Source organism: Rhinatrema bivittatum, chromosome 13 (assembly GCF_901001135.1).
Source record: "Rhinatrema bivittatum chromosome 13, aRhiBiv1.1, whole genome shotgun sequence".
In the NCBI taxonomy this organism is placed as follows: domain Eukaryota; kingdom Metazoa; phylum Chordata; class Amphibia; order Gymnophiona; family Rhinatrematidae; genus Rhinatrema; species Rhinatrema bivittatum.
The window spans coordinates 82,195,545-82,216,397 of NC_042627.1; the positions used below are offsets into that span (position 1 = coordinate 82,195,545).

General features: G+C 43.1%; 1 protein-coding gene across 3 annotated transcripts in view; it reads left to right on the plus strand.

Moving 5' to 3' along the window:
* LOC115074849 (spatacsin-like) overlaps positions 1 to 20,853 on the plus strand; it is a 161,758-nt gene that overhangs the window by 21,679 nt on the left and 119,226 nt on the right. For all 3 annotated transcript variants that reach the window (XM_029574773.1, XM_029574771.1, XM_029574772.1), the window contains exons 4-9: positions 1,350 to 1,545; positions 1,705 to 1,842; positions 7,496 to 7,881; positions 9,853 to 9,998; positions 10,580 to 10,694; positions 13,371 to 13,526. In XM_029574773.1, coding sequence (XP_029430633.1) covers positions 1,350 to 1,545; positions 1,705 to 1,842; positions 7,496 to 7,881; positions 9,853 to 9,998; positions 10,580 to 10,694; positions 13,371 to 13,526 — 1,137 coding nt within the window. The remainder of the gene's footprint in view (positions 1 to 1,349; positions 1,546 to 1,704; positions 1,843 to 7,495; positions 7,882 to 9,852; positions 9,999 to 10,579; positions 10,695 to 13,370; positions 13,527 to 20,853) is intronic.

The window sequence follows — 20,853 nt, forward strand, 5'->3', positions numbered from 1 at the left end:
GGACGTTTGGATGAGCGCACCGTTCTGTGTCTGACTGTATGACTGACGAGGTTCAAACACCGCTTCTGCCTCCCAGCGTGGTCTATTACCCCTTACAGTACAAGGTGGGAAACGCACAGCCAGTCGCGTGTTGAACGGGACGCTTGGATGAGCGCACCGTTCTGTGTCTGCCTGTATGACTGACGAGGTTCAAACACCGCTTCTGCCTCCCAGCGTGGTCTATTACCCCTTACAGTACAAGGTGGGAAACGCACAGCCAGTCGCGTGTTGAACGGGACGCTTGGATGAGCGCACCGCTCTGTGTCTGCCTGTATGACTGACGAGGTTCAAACACCGCTTCTGCCTCCCAGCGTGGTCTATTACCCCTTACAGTACAAGGTGGGAAACGCACAGCCAGTCGCGTGTTGAACGGGACGCTTGGATGAGCGCACCGCTCTGTGTCTGCCTGTATGACTGACGAGGTTCAAACACCGCTTCTGCCTCCCAGCGTGGTCTGTTACCCCTTACAGTACAAGTGGGAAACGCACAGCCAGTCGCGTGTTGAACGGGACGCTTGGATGTGCGCATCGTTCTGTGTCTGCCTGTATGACTGACAACTTCCATGACGAGGTTCACACAATTTAATCCTGAGTTTCTTCTGCCAGGTTATGTCCCCTGCTTTACCTCATCCACGTTCTACCTATTCTCTTCCTTTGGCCTCTGCTATCCTTTCTTATTTTTCATTATATAAGTGTAAAATGCCCATCTTCTCCCTGCCTGCAGACCGTGCTGCCACCCAGCTCCACAGCTCAGTCTCCCCTTCCATCTGTCACCTCCTTGATCTATCACTTTCCACTGCATCTGTACCCGCCTCCCTCTCACTTCCAAACTCTTGAATGTGCTATTCACATCCGCTGCCATTCTCGATCACCATAGAATCAGTGAGTAGTCAAGGGCCTTCACCTGGTCCGTTGGTTGCTACTTTGGATTTTGAGATTCTGTTCTGTCTTGGTTTTCTTCCTACCCCTCCTATCACACTTTTATTGTAACTCGTGGTGGATCTATTTACTGCATGCTGAAAGGCCTTTGTGTTAACGCAGATCATCACTTGGGCCCCTTTTCTGCATTTGCTTGCCTTCCAGCGGGTGGTTGTGTACAGCACGTTTTAGAATAAAATGACTATATTCTCATGTTAGATGCGTGGCCATTTCCTCTAGCTCTCAGCCTTTTTCCAAGGCTGTCTGAGGCTGCCTCAGCAGATACCTTTGCTGTCATGCAGACTGCGGAGCCTGTTTGCAGGGTTTGGCCATTGGCTCTTACCCACAAGACCCTGGGGCGTCTGAGAGTGTTTCCTTATCAGGAATGAGAAGATGTGTACGACACTCAGGATGGCATCCACCTGGCAGCCGTGGACCTGACGCTGTGCCAAGCCGCTGTAGCAGAAAAGAGCGCCAACGCTGGTTCATCTTTGTTTACGGCTCTGAGGGTGTCTCGTGACCTTGATGTCGCAGTGGTCAGCAGCAGCTCCAGCAGTGTCATTGCTGTGGATCTAAACATGTATTTCAGGTATGTGACTGGAATGGGTTTAGTATTCATTCTGGGGCCTTCAGCTGCTTCTGAATCCTGTTACCTGGGTGGCTGCTAGATTGGAGAAGGGCAGATAAAGCTGTGGGTTGGAGACCTGGGCAGTGCTGTAATGGGCTTTGACCTCTCTTCTGGGTGCAGGCAGCATCCTGAGCACTTGCTCTGCAAGTCAGCACTGGAGAAGCTCCCCACGAAGCAAGCAGAGGGAAGTGATGATGATGACCTTTCCAGCTCTAGCCACAGTCTGTCCCTCCTGCAGAGCTCCTTCCAGATGGACAGGTATGGGGGCTTGAAAGTGGGAGGAATTTGCTGAGTGGGCTTGGCTTGGGGGCTATGAAAGTTCCCCAGCACTGCATCCTTCCTTGAAGGTGTTCTCTGTTGTAGCCCCTTCCTTATGGACAGAACCCCCCTGGAGGGAAAGCCCGGTCTCCTTCCTGTGCTGATAGCCAGGACCCAGGCTACCTCGGCCCTGCTCTCATTGGTTCTTCGAGACGAGGGCCGCTGTGCTGGGTCAGGGTTTGGCTTATTTATGGATGCTGAATGTGTTTGATTTTATTTTTTTATTTGAGAGAATATTTTTAAAAAACAAGTCTTAGCACAACCTGAGAGTAATATGCTAATACAGTTACAAAATATAGAGCTCAGGTCCTTGCCACTCTTTGCCAGACCTGTGCAGATAAGTGAAAAGCATGAAAGTATCCCCCAGGAGCCACTGGATTTACTTTTGTAAATAATCCCAGAGCTTCCCCCAAATACAGTTGTATTCAGTTTTCCACGTAATAAGTAAGTGATGTTCTCAATAATTGCAATTTCAAGCACCTGGGAGTAGCACTCTGATATGCTCTGAGCATTGTGCACATCAGCGCTGAGGCGTGCCTGACCGCATGAGTGAACTTTATCTGTGGCAAGAATGGTTTTCAGTGGTATTTTTCCAATTTCCCAACAACCCCACACAGGGAGCTAAAGGAAAAGAATTATTACACATCGGCCTTACTTCCCATTCAATACGGATATAAGCAGCATACATGCAGGAATCACCTATGCAAACACATCGGCCTTACTTCCCGTTCAATACGGATATAAGCAGCATACATGCAGGTATCGCCTATGCAAACACATCGGCCTTACTTCCCATTCAATACGGATATAAGCAGCATACATGCAGGAATCACCTACGCAAACACATCGGCCTTATTTCCCATTCAATACGGATATAAGCAGCATACATGCAGGTATCACCTACGCAAACACATCGGCCTTATTTCCCATTCAATACGGATATAAGCAGCATACATGCAGGTATCACCTACGCAAACACATCGGCCTTATTTCCCATTCAATACGGATATAAGCAGCATACATGCAGGTATCACCTATGCAAACACATCGGCCTTATTTCCCATTCAATACGGATATAAGCAGCATACGTGCAGGTATCACCTACGCAAACACATCGGCCTTATTTCCCATTCAATACGGATATAAGCAGCATACGTGCAGGTATCACCTATGCAAACACATCGGCCTTACTTCCCATTCAATATGGATATAAGCAGCATCCATGCAGGTATCACCTATGCAAACACATCGGCCTTACTTCCCATTCAATACGGATATAAGCAGCATCCATGCAGGTATCACCTATGCAAACACATCGGCCTTACTTCCCGCTCAATACGGATATAAGCAGCATCCATGCAGGTATCACCTATGCAAACACATCGGCCTTACTTCCCGTTCAATACGGATATAAGCAGCATACATGCAGGTATCGCCTATGCAAACACATCAGCCTTACTTCCCATTCAATACGGATATAAGCAGCATACATGCAGGTATCACCTACGCAAACACATCGGCCTTATTTCCCATTCAATACGGATATAAGCAGCATATGTGCAGGTATCACCTATGCAAACACATCGGCCTTATTTCCCATTCAATACGGATATAAGCAGCATACATGCAGGTATCACCTACGCAAACACATCGGCCTTATTTCCCATTCAATACGGATATAAGCAGCATACATGCAGGTATCACCTATGCAAACACATCGGCCTTATTTCCCATTCAATACGGATATAAGCAGCATACATGCAGGTATCACCTACGCAAACACATCGGCCTTATTTCCCATTCAATACGGATATAAGCAGCATACATGCAGGTATCACCTATGCAAACACATCGGCCTTACTTCCCGTTCAATACGGATATAAGCAGCATACATGCAGGTATCACCTATGCAAACACATCGGCCTTATTTCCCGTTCAATACGGATATAACCAGCATCCATGCAGGTATCACCTACGCAAACACATCGGCCTTATTTCCCGTTCAATACGGATAAAAGCAGCATCCATGCAGGTATCACCTACGCAAACACATCGGCCTTATTTCCCATTCAATACGGATATAAGCAGCATCCATGCAGGTATCACCTACGCAAACACATCGGCCTTATTTCCCATTCAATACGGATATAAGCAGCATACATGCAGGTATCACCTATGCAAACACATCGGCCTTACTTCCCATTCAATACGGATATAAGCAGCATACATGCAGGTATCACCTACGCAAACACATCGGCCTTACTTCCCATTCAATACGGATATCAGCAGCATACATGCAGGTATCACCTACGCAAACACATCGGCCTTATTTCCCATTCAATACGGATATAAGCAGCATACATGCAGGTATCACCTATGCAAACACATCGGCCTTATTTCCCATTCAATACGGATATAAGCAGCATACATGCAGGTATCACCTACGCAAACACATCGGCCTTATTTATTTATTTATTTATTTATTTATTTATAGATTTTTCTATACCGGGGTACGTAAATAACATCACCTCGGTTTACATACAAACAGTAATTCAGCATTGCGCTTTACAATATAACATGGTAACTTGAATACAATACCGTATGTAACTTTGTATTAATAACATATAAACAATATATGATAGATTGTGGATGTTAGGAAGAGTAGATGAGGATTCAGATTATTGATAGTAGGCTTTTTTAAATAGCCAGGTTTTAAGGTTTTGTTTAAATTTTTTGTGACAGAGTTCCTGGCGTAATTCAGAGGGCATGGTGTTCCATATTGTTGATCCAGCAATGATGAAAGATCGTTCTTTTGTACTAGAGAGTTTAGTCAGATTGGGTGCAGGAATGTTTAATTTGGCTAAATTCTGGAATCTCGTTGGGCGGGAGGAAATTTTGAATTGTAGTTGATCTGTGAACCAAAGCATTTCTCTGTTTTGAATGGCTTTGTGTATCAGAGACATAGATTTATAAATTATCCTGTGAGCCACGGGTAGCCAGTGCAAAGACTGAAGAGCTGGAGTGATGTGATCATGGCGGCTTGTGTCAGTGATAATGCGGGCAGCTGCATTTTGCAGCATTTGTAAAGGTTGAATGGTGGTTTTAGGTAGACCCAGTAACAGAGCATTGCAGTAGTCAATCCTTGATAAAATAGTAGCCTGTAATACTGTGTGGAAATCATATTGGTGTAATAGAGATTTAATACGTTTAAGCGTGAGTAGTTTAAAGAAACCGCTTTTTACCGTATCCGCGATGAATTTTTTAAACGTGAGATTACTGTCAATGATGATACCAAGGCTGCGTACTTGTTGTGAAATAGGGTAGTTGTTTTGAGCAATATCAGAGTTAATCAATATTGTGTTTTTTGGAGGTGAAATTATGATAAGTTCAGTTTTGTTGGTATTTATAGCCAATTGGTTGTCTGTGAGGATAGTTTTAATTTCTAATAAGGCTATCTTCCAGGTACTCAGGGCATTTGTGATTGTGCTGGTTATGGGTATGAGTATTTGAACATCATCTGCGTAGATGAAGTATTGAAGACCCAATTTAGAGAGAAATCGGCATAGCGGTGTAAGGTAAACATTGAACAATGTGGAGGAGAGAGATGATCCTTGGGGGACTCCTTGAGAGAGGTTTCTTGGCTTGGATTCACTTCGTCCACATCTAACGCTGTATGTTCTGTTGCTCAGGAATGACTGAAACCATTGTAAAGCTGATCCCGAAATACCTATTTCAGAAAGACGGGTAATAAGGGTGTTGTGGTTCACGTGTCGAAAGCAGCTGATATATCAAGAAGGGCGATGAGGTATGATTTGCCAGCATCTAAAGCTTTTAGCAGCACCTCAGAAAGTGATATCAAAAGCGTTTCCGTGCTGTGGTACTTTCTGAACCCATATTGGGATGGGAAGAGTATTTGATGATCATCTAAGTAATCAGTTAGTTGTTTGTTGATGACTCTTTCCATGATCTTTGAAAGGAAGGGTAGGTTCGATACAGGTCGAAGGTTTGCTGGATCAGATGAATCTAGGTTAGATTTTTTTATCATTGGAGTAATGATAGCATGTTTAAGTATAGAAGGAACTATGCCTGTGGTGATGGATTTGTTAAGAATCTTAGCAATAGGTTTTGCTATTGTAGAACGTATTGAAAGAAGAATTTTAGTAGGTAAGATGTCTGTGGGGTGGAAAGCTGGTTTCATTTTCTTTAGAATTGACTCAATTTCAATACCAGTAGTAATCTCAAGATTATTTCCCATTCAATATTTCCCATTCAATATTTACAGTATTTATTTTTATTTATATTTATATTTATATATTTATATATATATATTTATATATATATTTATATAGTATTTATATTTACAGTAGTAATCTCAAGATTATTTCCCATTCAATATTTCCCATTCAATACGGATATAAGCAGCATACATGCAGGTATCACCTACGCAAACACATCGGCCTTATTTCCCATTCAATACGGATATAAGCAGCATACATACAGGTATCACCTATGCAAACACATCGGCCTTATTTCCCATTCAATACGGATATAAGCAGCATACATGCAGGTATCACCTATGCAAACACATCGGCCTTATTTCCCATTCAATACGGATATCAGCAGCATACATGCAGGTATCACCTACGCAAACACATCGGCCTTATTTCCCATTCAATACGGATATAAGCAGCATACATGCAGGTATCAACTACGCAAACACAGCGTGGAAGCTGTAACCTCCGTGGGATAACTTAACCGTTAGGCCTGTTCTTTAGCTCACATTGATATGGGATGTATTTCCCGCCATATCTCATCCAATGTAAGGTGCAGGTCATCCTTCTATCTGGGATATCATCAGTATCAGTTATAGAAAGGTAAGTACGAGAAATGGCCGTCACTCAGAAATCTCTTCATGAGTGATTTCTGCAGTCCGGTACTGAATGACCAGATCATTGAAGTATCAGTGAAGTATCAGGCTTAATTGATTCGGAGTAGTAACCTCTGAGTATCTGTTTAACCCAGAAAGTCAACTTTTCCGTAGCAAAAATGTTCCACCAGGAGCCAGATGGTTTCTTTATTGGATTCCATTGGTAGACTGTACTGTAATATGAGAGGCTTGATTAAGTCTCCTCTTGCTGTTAGAGAGAAGAGATTTATTCTCTGTCCCAACAATATAACACCTAGATCAGCCAGAAGTCTAAGACTGGTGATTTTATAAATCCAGGAGATTATTTCCACTCAATGTATTTTAATAACTAGACAGGGCCACCAAACATGCCTAAAGGCACCTCTCACTATATCTTCTTTAATAGTTGTGGCTGGATTTAATCCATTTTATATAGTCTTGCTGTGAAAAAAAGTCATAGATCCATTCTCAAAGAATTTCCTTTCCACAACCTTTTTAAATATGTGAATCCATTCTTCCTCAGTTATTTCTTTACTCGGCCAGTATGATCTTCCCAACCCGATGTGTAATTCTCTAGTATTTCCAAGTGCTCGTCCATTATTAAACACAAGTTCTGAGAGTGTCATGAAAAGCAGATCAGATACGAAGAAAGTAGCAAGTGACTTGATTCTTGTTTTTTCCGCACAGATCCTGGGAGGCACGCCTGTCTTCCCTGTACAAAATAACAAAAAGGTCTGACACGACTGCTCGAGCAGTAACTGTGCATGTGCCATGGTACGGCAGTTTGCCAAACCAGCCAAGTCGCACAGCCAGTCCTGCAGTCAGCCCTCAGGAGAAGCTGCTTGGACGTGTATGGAAGAAGATCCACGTGGAGGAGTCTGCAGAAAGAGCAGGAATTCACTGCCTTTCTGTCACTTCGTTTACTGCACTTTTTATGCTGAGAATGGATAACCAAGCCTCAGCTGTTGTATTATGGGACCTGGAAACAGAGGAGGTGACATACTGTGCCCTGGACAGAGCTTGTACCCCTGTAAATTGTGGCGGAGAGGAGCAGTCGTGTTTGATATACACAGGTGAATTGTTACATTTTTCTTGTACAAAGGTATAGAATGATTACATTGATTTCTGTAGTGGGAAAATTAAGAGACCCATCTGAAGGGTAAGGGTAGTGAAACATCTTGAAACTGGAGGGATGCAGGGTCTGGGACAGCAGGGCTTTCACCAAAAGGAAATCATGTCAGACGGATCTGATCAATTTTTTCAGTTGGATGAGCAGAGAGTTAGATCGCGGGTGGACACTGATGTGGTGTATCTGGGTTTCAGCAAAGCTTTTGATACTGCCCTACATAAGAGGCTCGGAAATAAAGTGAGCCATCCAGGAACGGGGCTACGCTGGAGGAATAGATTAAAAACTGGTTGAGGGTAGATGAGAGAATATGGTGATAAATGGAAATCTCTTTTAAAACGTAATGGAATGCCTCGGGGATCAGTCCTGGAGCTTTTCCTGTTCAATATCTTTGTGAGCAAAATTACAGAAGGATTATAAGATCATAAGAAGTGCCATGCTGGGTCAGACCAAAGGTCCGTCAGGCCCAGCATCCTGTTTCCAGCAGTGGCCAGTCTGGCTCACAAGTACCCGACAAGATCCTAGCCTTCTTGCAGTGGCTTTCTCATTTTTACCTGTTTGTGACTTTTCCTTCAGGAACATGTCTAAACCCAGCAACACTAACTGCTGGGTCACAAGTACTGAGCAGAGCCGAAGAGATCATAACTTGTGGCTCTCTCCCAGGGATGAGGGATGGCTTTCCCATTTCTACTTGGCTAATAATGGTTTAAGGGCTTTTACTCAAAGAACTTGGTCAAACCCCTTTTAAGCCCTGGTCTTGTCCTTCAGCAACAAATTCCACAGCTTGCTTGTGCATGTTTTGTTTTTTTTAATCTTCTACCTGTTAGTTTAATGAGAAGGCCCCTAGTCTTGGTACTACTTGAAAAGATAAATAACTGTTCCCTCTTTACCTGTTCACTCCACTCCTGTTTTTGTAAACCTCTATTGAATCCCCTCTCAATTATCTCTTTTCCAAGCTGAAAAGCGCTAACCTATGCAGCCTCTCTTCATAGGGGAGACTTCCAACCCCTTGATCATTTTTGTTGCCCTTCTCTGCGACTAGAACGTAACACAAATTAACAATTTTTTAAAAAGGGGCTATTGTATCCTTCGATGATGTAGATGCAGATGCTTAGCGACTAAATTTCAGTACTATCAGATTCAGAGAGCTGCATTTGGGGTGCAAAAATCAAAAGGAGTTGTGATTGAAAGGTGAGATCTTGATGTCCACAACACAGAAGAGAGGCCTTGGGGGGATTGTATCCAATAACTGTAAGGTAGTGAAGCAGTTCGACAAGGCCATGGCCATAGCTAAGATGATGCTCGAGTGTGTAGGGAGAGGCATAATTAATAGAATAAAGCAGGGGTGAACAAACTGGGGGACCTGAGCAATCCTGAAGGGGGGGTCATTTTGGCTCTCCAATTAGAGAAAGAAGAAAAGGGCTCTTCTGTTGAATCTCGGTGCGGTGAAGGCACTGCAAGCTCAGGAGGGCAGAGCTGCCAGAATGTATTCATGACATTGTAAGCCTGCCATGGCCTGGGGCAGGGAAGAGGAGTTTCTTCTGCTGTGGTGGACCCAAGTGGAGATCCGCTTACTCAGTGGCAGAACTGGACATAGAAGCAGCCACTGTGGTATTCCACAACCCAGGAAGAAATGCCACCCTCAGGCTTCAGTTTGGGAGGAGCTCCTGCTGTTGCTAGGTCTCTATCCAGGGAAGACATCACAGCTGTTGCCTGCTGGGGAAAGAGAAGTGGATAGAGGGGAGGAAATAGGAAAGGGAGAATGAAAGGCAAAAAGAGTAAAAAAGTTAAAAAAGCCTGAGAAAATAAAGACAAGCAAACTAAGAAATACAAGAATACTCTTCTGTAGAGGGGAAGATAACTGCAGTAGCATCTGAAAGCACTGATATTTTGAAGGCTTTGTGTGTTTCCCTTTTAGATGACGGGCTCTCTGTGATCTTGTTTGGTGTGACTCAGGATGAGTTCTTAAACAGACTGATGGCCCATGGGACCGCTGGTACTGTGGATTCCCTGTGCCATCTCAACCGGTGGGGAAGATGCTCCATTCCCATCCATGCCCTGGAGGTAAACACGAGAGCAGACAGGGTCGGAATAACTTCCAGCCTCTCATCAGGGGAAGGGTATAAGCAGCAGCATAAACCAGAATGTGTGATGGAACGAGGTTAATTTGTAATTCAGAACTTTAGTAAAGATTTCATCACATTTTCAAACTTTTCCACTCCTTGATGCCGCAGCAGTGAGTTGAAAATTGACAGAACAGGATTTGCCAAGGGTACTGAGCTGCAGTAAGGCTATAAAACTCTAAGCCAATATCTAGCACTGGAGTCCTGCACCTGGGGCTCAGGAGGGTTCACGTTTATAGTAAAAGCCATTTCAACAATTGCAATGTGAAACCAGGAGGGAGAGAGAAACTAAGCAGCTCCTACCTGTCTTCTTTTCTAATTCAGCAGCCTTGGTGGTCTCTCTAAGTGTGCAACAGTTGCAGGAAGCGAGGTAGTTCCTGATCTTCTCATTAGTGATTGGGGATGGGAGATGGACGTCAGTGAATCTGCTCCTGTCTTGTTGTCTTTAGTTACCCCAGGACACAGAGCAGCAGCTTCTGCAGAGTCGGAGGAGGGTTTAATACTGTTTTTCACTTTCTGCAGGCAGGTTTAGAGAATCATCAGCTGGACATGGTTGATTTCTTCTTAAAGAGCAAAGAGAATCTTTTTTCCCTCCCTGCTAGTGATGCTACAGAGCTGTCCCAGAGATATTTAACAAGTAGGTAACTGATCTACAACTGCAGCTCCTCTTCCACACATGGACCCCTGTCACCCATATTTTATATATTATTTATCAACATTTGATATTCTGCCTCTCACAAAGTTGGTCTTAAGATGAACTGCAATAAATGTAAATGAACAGAGGCAGAACTTACAATCAAATTAGAATGTGCAGTTAATGTAGCATTTGGGATCTGGCGTGGGATAACCCATTTGTGAACAGATTTAAGAACCAGTTGTGTCCCTGTTGTGTGTAACTCCCTCTTTGGGACTTTAGGAAGTTGGGCTGCTCCCATCCTCACACTGACATGCTGCTTCTCTCCCATCCCCTGCTCCTACCACCCACACACAGTCCCTTCCCCATCATACACACATACGCACACACATACGCACACACACACACACACACGTCCCTTCCCCGTCATACACACATACGCACACACACACGTCCCTTCCCCGTCATACACACATACGCACACACACACGTCCCTTCCCCGTCATACACACATACGCGCACACACACGTCCCCTTCCCCGTCATACGCACATACGCGCACACACACGTCCCTTCCCCGTCATACGCACACACACACACGTCCCTTCCCCGTCATACGCACACACACACAGTCCCTTCCCCGTCATAAACACACACACACACACGTCCCTTCCCCGTCATACACACACACAGTCCCTTCCCAGTCATATACACACACCGTCCCTTCCCCGTCATACAGACACACACACACACACAGTCCCTTCCCCGTCATGTACACACACACACACACACACCCCGTCCCTTCCCCGTCATATACACACACACATACACACACACAGTCCCTTCCTCGTCATACACACACACACACAGCGTCCCTTCCCCGTCATACACACACACACACACAGTCCCTTCCCCGTCATACAGACACACACACAGTCCCTTCCCCGTCATACAGACACACACACAGTCCCTTCCCGTCATACAGACACACACACACACACACACACAGTCCCTTCCCCGTCATACACACACACACACACACACACGGTCTCTTCCCCGTCATACAGACACACACACACCCCGTCCCTTCCCCGTCATATACACACACACATACACACACACACACACACACAGTCCCTTCCTCGTCATACACACACACACACAGTCCCCCATCATATACACACACACACAGTCCCTTCCCCGTCATATACACACACACACAGTCCCTTCCCCGTCATACACACACACACAGTCCCTTCCCCGTCATACAGACACACACACACACACACAGTCCCTTCCTCGTCATACACACACACACAGTCCCCCATCATATACACACACACACACAGTCCCTTCCCCGTCATATACACACACACACAGTCCCTTCCCCGTCATACACACACACACACAGTCCCTTCCCCGTCATACAGACACACACACACACACACACAGTCCCTTTCCCGTCATACAGACACACACACACACAGTCCCTTCCCCGTCATACACACACACACACAGTCCCTTTCCCTTCACTTATACGCTGCTCTTTACTGGCTTTTCATACCCAGATCAGTCCAGACTCCTGGGGTTTTCCTCCCTGCCAGCAGATGGAGACAGAGAAAAGAGTTTCACTGACACTGCTACATAACCCAGTGTCCCACCTGCAGTCCCTCTGCATTTCTCTGGCTCCAGAAGATTGTAGAGGTGTAAAACCTGCAGTCTGCAAAGAAAAAAAGGAAAGAGAGGGCATTTTAGCTTTCATCCCAGGAGGTTTCTAGGTCCTGGTGGTGCCATTCCTGGTCTGAGGTGGATGAGCTGGGGGTTGCTGACCCTTCAGATTGGCTCTGTCCTTATCTCCGTGGGGGTTGATCCAGTTCCCTCTCACCCACTAGGCCCGTTGAATCCTGCTACAATCCGGCTGCTTCGAGGAAGCACCAGGGAAGTAACTGATTTTATTCATCTTTGCGCTACTAGGGAAGAAATGCAGGAGTCTGGACTGATCTTTGTTATTGTAGGAATGAAAATTAGCAGGTAAGAACACATTTTCCTCTCCTGTCTCATTACCTATGTGCTGCTCTTCCCCACCAATATACAGTCCCTTCCCCTTCACCTACATGCTGCTCTTCCCTACCCACACACCCCGCCTTCTCAGCTCTGGAAAGTTTCTCTTGAGAATGCATATGTTGGAGCAATAAAAATGGGCAGCAGTGAAGGTGTGGAAAATAGTTTTGACTTCCAAAAAAACAAAATATCCAGCTGGAGGAGAAATCTGTAAAATAAAAAAAAAAATCCGTATATAGTCTTTTGATTCATTAATAAATTCACCTCAGTGATGTGTTTGAATCTGTATTATAAAATATTTTTTTCTGGATATTTTTGTTTTTTGAATTTTGGCACACCTGTGGATTTTTGAATTGTGCTTTGCAAACCGCCTTTTTCTTTTTGATGTTATACAGTAAAAGATATTGCAGCCTGCATAGACCGCTAACTGATCAGGAACCTCCATGTTCATGTCTGCTGTTAAGTTTATTTCTGTAAATACTTTGTACGCTCATGTGAGGTTCTAGGACTGGGCTTCCGTTCAGATGCTGCATGCATATCACTTCTTGTGGCCATGGCATACAAGGAAGTGTTTGCATTTCTGTCAGTGAGTGCTTTTTCTCTTCCAATTCTGTTTCAGATGTGGAGGAGCTGAGAGCAGCTTTGGATCTGCTATGCAGGGCCATCAGAGAGAGTAACTTGGAGACTCAGAGTAAGCAGTTCTCTGAGCAGCTGCTCAACCTGACACTTTCCTTTCTAAACAAGCAAATCCAGCAGCTATGCAGCTGTACAGATGGTAAGCTTCGTGAAGAAGATGGCAACAGATAATAATATCTTTCAATAAAAGCTGAAATCTATAGTCAGGCTGCCAAGCAGAATCCCTGCAAGTCTACAAGCTTCTAGTGACAGTTACAAGTCCATAAACCACTGCTAGAATAGGGAGTTCAGAGACCCCTGCCTTTCACAGCACTGAAAGATATCCTGTCGAATTTACTTTGTTGAGATCCTAGACATACTCCTCCTATTAAACATATATATAGCACTACAAGATGTGCACAGAACGTAGAGATACAGAGACCCTACTCAACAGCACAGTCTAGTTGACAGACATTGAGAATGCATGAACATGGACAAACAGACACTGAGGATATGCTGCGTTAGTGCATCTGGGATCTTTGCCTTTTAAACTCTAAGGGAGTCAGAGGTGTTCTTGAGGACTGAAGGGAGGGGGGGCAGGAAGGGTGTAGTTGGGATGTTCAACTGTGTTTCCTCTACACTCGGGCAGGCCAGTCCACACCAGTGAGTTATGCACTCCTGTCAGCAGATGACTCATTGACATATAGCCCTACCCCGACAGCCTGCCTGTATTCTCCATCTCCAGCAGATGGTGGACGTGCATCTCCCTAGTAGGATATTCCACCTAACGGAGCCAGATAAGACTCTACTCTTTTTTTTTTTTTTTTTTTTCACAAAGACGAGTTGCCAGGTCTGTTGACTCAGACCCTAAAAACTCTTGAAGTAGACGAGGTCAGCAAGGTTCCTCTGTTGTGGGGACTGATGGAGATCAGCGGCCTGTATGTGGGGGAGAGAGAGTGACAGCGGCTACTTGGTGAGTGGTGTTAGCCACGCTCTGCCAGTTTTAGATCAGACCCCAGCAAGAAACAGTTCCCTGCGATTTGAATAAGTGAGACCCACAGCAGTTCCCGGCGGCAGTGGCCTGTTTCATGGCTTTTCACTGCAGCTCCCACTGAGCATGGGAAGGACGGTGAAGCAGGTGAAGACGCAGGGCTCGTGGCAGTTGCGGCAGTGGTTGCCGGTCTGGGGACTCGCCATAGCAGCTCCCACTGGGAATAGGAAATGCAGCGAGGCAAGGAGAGACACAAAGCACATCTTAATGCCTCAGAGCTGCATGGGGCGTGTGTCGGCATCGACTGAAACAGTTTGAGGACTGTTAATGCTGCTGCAAGTATCAGGAGGGAGGGGGCAAGCTCTATGAGCTGCAGAGACAGACGGTGCTGAGCTTTCCCTGTGGTGCGGAAACGGTGGCCATTTTGGTTTTCGTTCCCATGGTGCAGGGGTTTGTGAGGGAAGAAAGTCTTCTCCTACATCAAAGGACTAACAGGAAATGATTTCCTGTGTTAGATTACTGATCCCAAGGGGCCCCTTTTGGGGGTGGTAACTCCTGTGGGGTGGTTTCTGGAGGTCATCTTGTGCCTTCCTGTTCTCAGAAGAAAAAAAAAGATGGCATACCCCATTGTATGCATTGGATTTTAGCTCATAGGACAGCTTTCCCTGAAGGGCACTGAGAGTTTTTTCCTGGGCTTGGAGATGGGGTTGCGTCTCTTCAGGAGGAGGCTGCGACCCCTGTGCCTGACAGAGCTGATGACTTAACTGGTTCAGCTGTTCAGGAGGGGCAAATTGTCTTTAGTTAATACAATCCTTAACACATTATGGTGGCCGGGAAAGGATAGGGAAAGCCCTATTTTGGAGGAGCCTATGGTCCCATTAAGTTTCCCATCCCATAGGCCTTGTTTGAAATGGTCTCTGTGGAGGGGAGGATGTATTGTCACTGGCAAAAATGGCTCTTACCCTCGATCAGCTTCATCCTATTGATATCTCCCACATCCTTTAGATTTTTTGGCCATACGAACACAAACACAGCGTCCCTTTATCGTAAAGATGACTTCTTAAAAAAAAAAAAAAGTGCCAGGTTTCAGGCAATTCTCATATGTAAAAGTTGCCCCGGAGTCTGACACGCTGGAAGAACTGGAGGCCACGAATGCGCTGCTACTGGAAGAGGAGTGTGAAGAGGGGAATTCGGCTCAAGCGGAGGCTGTAAGTAATGTCCTGACTCAGAATTCAGGCAGTGCTTCTGTGACCTACATAAAACCATGAAAGACAACAAAACAGAGATTTTAAATATGATGTCTGAATTAAGAGAAGAAATGACGGATACCGGGCACCGATGTGAGATTGGAGGCCCAGCAGACAGCATTAAACGTTTGCAGTTACGTTATGATAAATTACTGATTGAGAAGATGGAAGATATGGGAAATAGAGCACGGCACTGCAATTTGTGCTTTCGCAGGATTCCTGAAACTGAGAAATATGCTAATAGCATGGAGGTGATTCAAAACATTTGTGCATTTTTATTGGCACAAAATAGCTCAGAGGAGAATGCTGAGATTCCGAAAGTGGAATTGGAAAGAGCACAAAATTGCAAATAAGCCTAGAGACGTTATTATTTGCTTTCATTGTCATGTGGTTAAAGAGAAAGTTCTTACAGCAGCCAGAAAACAGCTTTCCTGGGCTTGGGACACACAATATTTCTGTATTTGCAGATTTGTCACTATTTGAAAACGAATGGAATTTAAGGATATAACATCGTTGCTTCATAAAGAGAGAATTCGTTATCGACTGGCCATGACCATCCGAGGGGTTATTTCCAAAGTAAAATTGATCGCGGAAGCGGCGGCCATTTTGAAACGTGCTGGAATTGCCATTATAAGTGTATCTCGGTGATCTACAAGTGCAACGGCATCAAAAGATGAGATACCCTGTTGGCAAAGAGTAGGAGAGGGAGGTCGAAGGCTGAGAAGGCAGTCGGGCGATACTAATCTTCATGGCTGAAGTGTAGATTGATCTTAAGTTTTAGAAGGCTGAGGGTTTGAAGTTATTATGGCCTGATGTTTCATATTTTTATGAGATGTGGGACTTGTGTTTTGTTTTTATTATATTTACTATGAATGAGATGTTCGGGGAAACTTGAGCTACATTTGGTGATGTACACACCTCTTGCTGCTACTGCACTTCCACTATAGAGTAATATCAGAAATTCAACAGAGGGGGAAGGGGAGTTATAGGTGGTTTCAGGCACTAAGAAGGATTAGAAGAATACGGGCAAGACCATGTTTAGTTTTGTGGGAGTATGATGTAAAAACATACAGTTTCATTAATATAAGTTTGGGCAATGTGTTGGAGTGAATATTCTCCTGGAGCTGAGGGATCTGCTTTTATTTTCACTTAATTATGGCTAAAGCGGGTATCTTATCAATAAATGTAAAAGGGCTAAACGCTCCTAGAAAATGACAATTACTTAAACTGGAAATACAAAATTCACATGCATCTATCATAATGTTACAAGAGACCCTCTTAAAACTTATTGAATTGGCATAACTTTTCTCATACATATTCTGTTGCAGACACAAAAGAAGAAAAATATGCAGGGGCTGGAATATTATTTGTTAAAGATTTAATGTGCCAAATCAGGGTGAGCTATGGAGATCCTAAGGGGAGATTCTTGCTGCTCCAGTTCAAGGTGGAAGGTGTTCTTTATTCATTATTTAACCTATATTCCCCTAACTCAGATCAGTATGCTTTCTTGGTAACTATAGATGAGGTACTTGCTGCTAAGGGTCATCTAATAATTGGAGGTGATTTCAACATGACCCACTCTTATTTTTATTTATTTATTTATGTGTTTTTTCTATACCGGCATTCACGAATGGTCGTATCATGTCGGTTTACATAGAACAGGGGTGAGTAATACATTATAATGTACAGAACTATAACCTGTGAGTATACATTACAAATTATACCAAGTGCACAGAAAAAGAAGTTACAATAAAACAGGGATGAATCTAACTGGGAGTAGAAGAAAAAGATGATAGAAGTTTAACAAAAGTGGTAGTACGTTGCAGTAACTGGAGAAGTCTGGATCAGTTTGATGGAGGATAATCAGTAAGATATTATATTAGACAATTCTTATATTAGACACTTCTTATATTAGACAAATTCTTATATTAGACAATTCTGCCTAATAAGCATAAAGCTGAACTTCAATTATTACTGAAGAAAGTAGGATCTCATAGATATTTGGAGATTCTGTTTTCCCACAGCCCGAGATTACACATTATATTCTCATCCTCACAAATCTTATTCCCATATTGATATGTTTTTTGTAGAAAAGGCATTGGTCAATCAAATTGTGAAAGTGGACATAGGTGTGATTACATGGTCTGATCATGCCCCTATTAAGTTGGATCTACAATTGAAAGAACTAGACTAAAGAAGCCAAAATTGGAAACTAAACGATGCTTTAGTGATAGATGTGACCTTTCATAACCGGTTGTCAGAGGATATTAATGACTATTTATTGAGCAACAATAATGTTGATACCAACCCTCTGCTCCTCTGGGAATGTTTGAAGGCAGTTGTCAGGGGGCATTTAATATTCAGGGCTTCCTACAAAAAGGAAGAAACGGATATTACTAGGAAAATTGGCAGAGTTAGAGAAATTACATAAACATACGCTATCCCCCTTTGTCTTTACTAAATTGTCAAGAGTATGGGATGAATTGAAGTTGCTGGACCTAGGTACTATATCGATGACACTAGATATTGCTAAACAATATTTTGAATGGGGAAATAAGGCTTAGCAGGCTTTTAGCTCGCAAATAAAAAAACCCAAAACATCAAAATCAGATTACCAAAATAAAAAAAACAGAGGGTTCAATATTAACATCCCCTACTAGTATAAGGATTCAGCTATAGAAAATTACTTAAGTTCTATTGTTATCCCCAAAATCTCAGGTTTGGATAAAGAGTTCTTTGAAAGAAAGAAATCTTTCTTTGAAATACAACAGGTTATTACTGATCTTAAGGTAAATAAGGCTCCTGGTCTTGATGGATTTACTGCAAGATTCTTTAAGTGTTTTTCAAAAGAGAAAATGCTTCCATTGCTAACTTTAACTCCTTAAGAGATGGCAACACGCTATTATCTGAAGCAAACTTAGGCATCTCTATTCTTGCTAAACCAGGGAGGGATCCTACAGACCTATTTCACTACTTAATATTGATTTGAAAATATTGGCTAAAGTGTCAGCTAATTGATTAATAAGGGTTATGACTAAACTAGTTCATTCTGAGCAAGCCGGCTTTATTCCTGGTCAAATATCTGCAGACAGTGTTTGTAAAGTTGTTAATCTGATTTGGTGTGTGCAAAGGAATGAGATCGCAGCAGTGTTACTATCCATTGATGCTGAAAAAGCCTTTGGATATTGTTCATCAGTCTTATTTGTTTCAAATTCTGGAGAGGATGAACTTTGGGGCTCATTTTCTGAGCTGGTTGTGTCACTTTAATAATACACCTAGAACATCTGTAAAGATTAATGGGGGATATTCTGCTCCTTTTTTAATCCAGCGGGGAGCCAGGCTGGGGTATTCGCTTTCACCTTTGTTGTTTGCTTTATTTTTAGAACCCTTGGCGATCAAAACACATAACTCTTCAGTTATACGGGGCATCCAATTGGGGCCTCATGCTTACAAATTATTGCTTTTTGCAGATTTTATTTACATTGACAGACTCCATTGTTTCTTTGCAGAGGACAGTGGACAAGATGAATCAATTTAGCAAAGTTTCTGGCTTTAAGCTAAATTTAGAGAAATCTGAACTTCTTAATCTCTCTGTCCCGGAAGCTCAGATCCAGTCCTTGCAAATACATTTTTTGTTTAAATGGACTAAAAAGGTGGTCAAATATTTGGGTGTTAATATAAGTAACAACCTAAATGACTTGTTTGAATTAAACTATTCTCCATTAATACAGGCTGTGTTTTGGGATTTGGAAGAGTAGGGGGGGGGATATTCTTTATCGTGGTTGGGGTGGATAGTGGCAACAAAAATGAATATTCTTCCGAGATTGTTACCTTTTCCAAACATTGCCAATACATCTCTCTAGTGCTATGTTAAAGAGGCGGCAAAAGAGAATTTTTGCATTCATATGGAAAAGGAAACCTCCTAGGGTGTTCAGGAAAGTAATGGGAGTTCCCCATGTAGGGTTGTGGTATTCTGCGGCTGGATTGGAATAATAGGTCCATATAGAACAGTCTTTAGTTGGTCGCAAGCCCCTGTGGGCTATAACTTGGCAACCAGGATAGACTTAGAGACAATTCAGTGCTTTCTCTTTGACAGCTGATACCACCATGAGAGTTTCGAAGCAATGTGGCACTAAATTTGTGCATAATAGACAGTATTTCTATAGCTCTTCCATTAATCATAATCTGGATTTTAAACTGATGGACTTTTAATTTTCTTGGGGATGGCTGGAGAAGAGAATATCTAAGATGGGTCATTTGTGGGAGGAAGGCTGTATTTTAATGTTTGAGGCACTTTGTGAGACATATTCTTTAGATCACTTAGGCATGTATTCTTATTTCCAAGTTAGACTTTTCTTGAAATCAGAGTGAAAAGAGATTTATTGTTGGGAAAGATACAATTTGAAAATTGGTGTGAAAACGCAGATAAAATTTGGAAAGTGATTTCTAGTATATATGGTTATCTTAATAATGAACCCAATATGAGAGCATGGGAAAAAGATCTAGGATGTGAAAGAATGGGATCTGTTTTTTGTTAATACTAAGAAAAGTTCAATATCTGCGTCATTCGCAGAAAATAGCTAGAAGGTTATTTTACGTTGGTATTTCACTCAGAACGTCTGCACAAAGCATATCACACTTTAGAGGAATAATATTGGAGGGGTTGTAATGAACAGGGTACATTTTTTTCATATGTGGTGGGAGTGCCCATCTATTGTGATATTTTGGAAGAAGGTGTTTTCCCTTATTAAGGAGATTATAGGACTGCAATTACCACTTCCTCCTAAATGTGCATTATTGAATGTCCCCAGCATATTAGATGAACATATTATGTTCTTATGATGTCTTTTATTGGTCCTTGACTCAGCACATTCTAATTGCAGCTGGATGTGAAATTGCAATCTTTCCAAAATCTGTAGATAACTTCTTCTCTGGGTTAATTGTACGGAGAATTGAAAAAATGTATATTTGGAATAAATTGACTGCCATAAAAATTTGCACCGTATCAAAATTTGAATGGATATGGGATCCATTTATGCAATGGCAAGCGACTTGCTCTCTGATATAAGTGGGGTTACTTATAACCCTCGGTCCTTATAGAGAGAGCTCAAGCTAGGCATGGAAGTTATAAACTTGCTAGAGTGGATTTGTATTTCTTTTATATGAATAAATGAAAGGGACATGTAATAGTGTCAAAGAGATTTCTTTTGAGGATTTCATTAGCTCTGTTCGGTTTTTGTTTGTTAGGA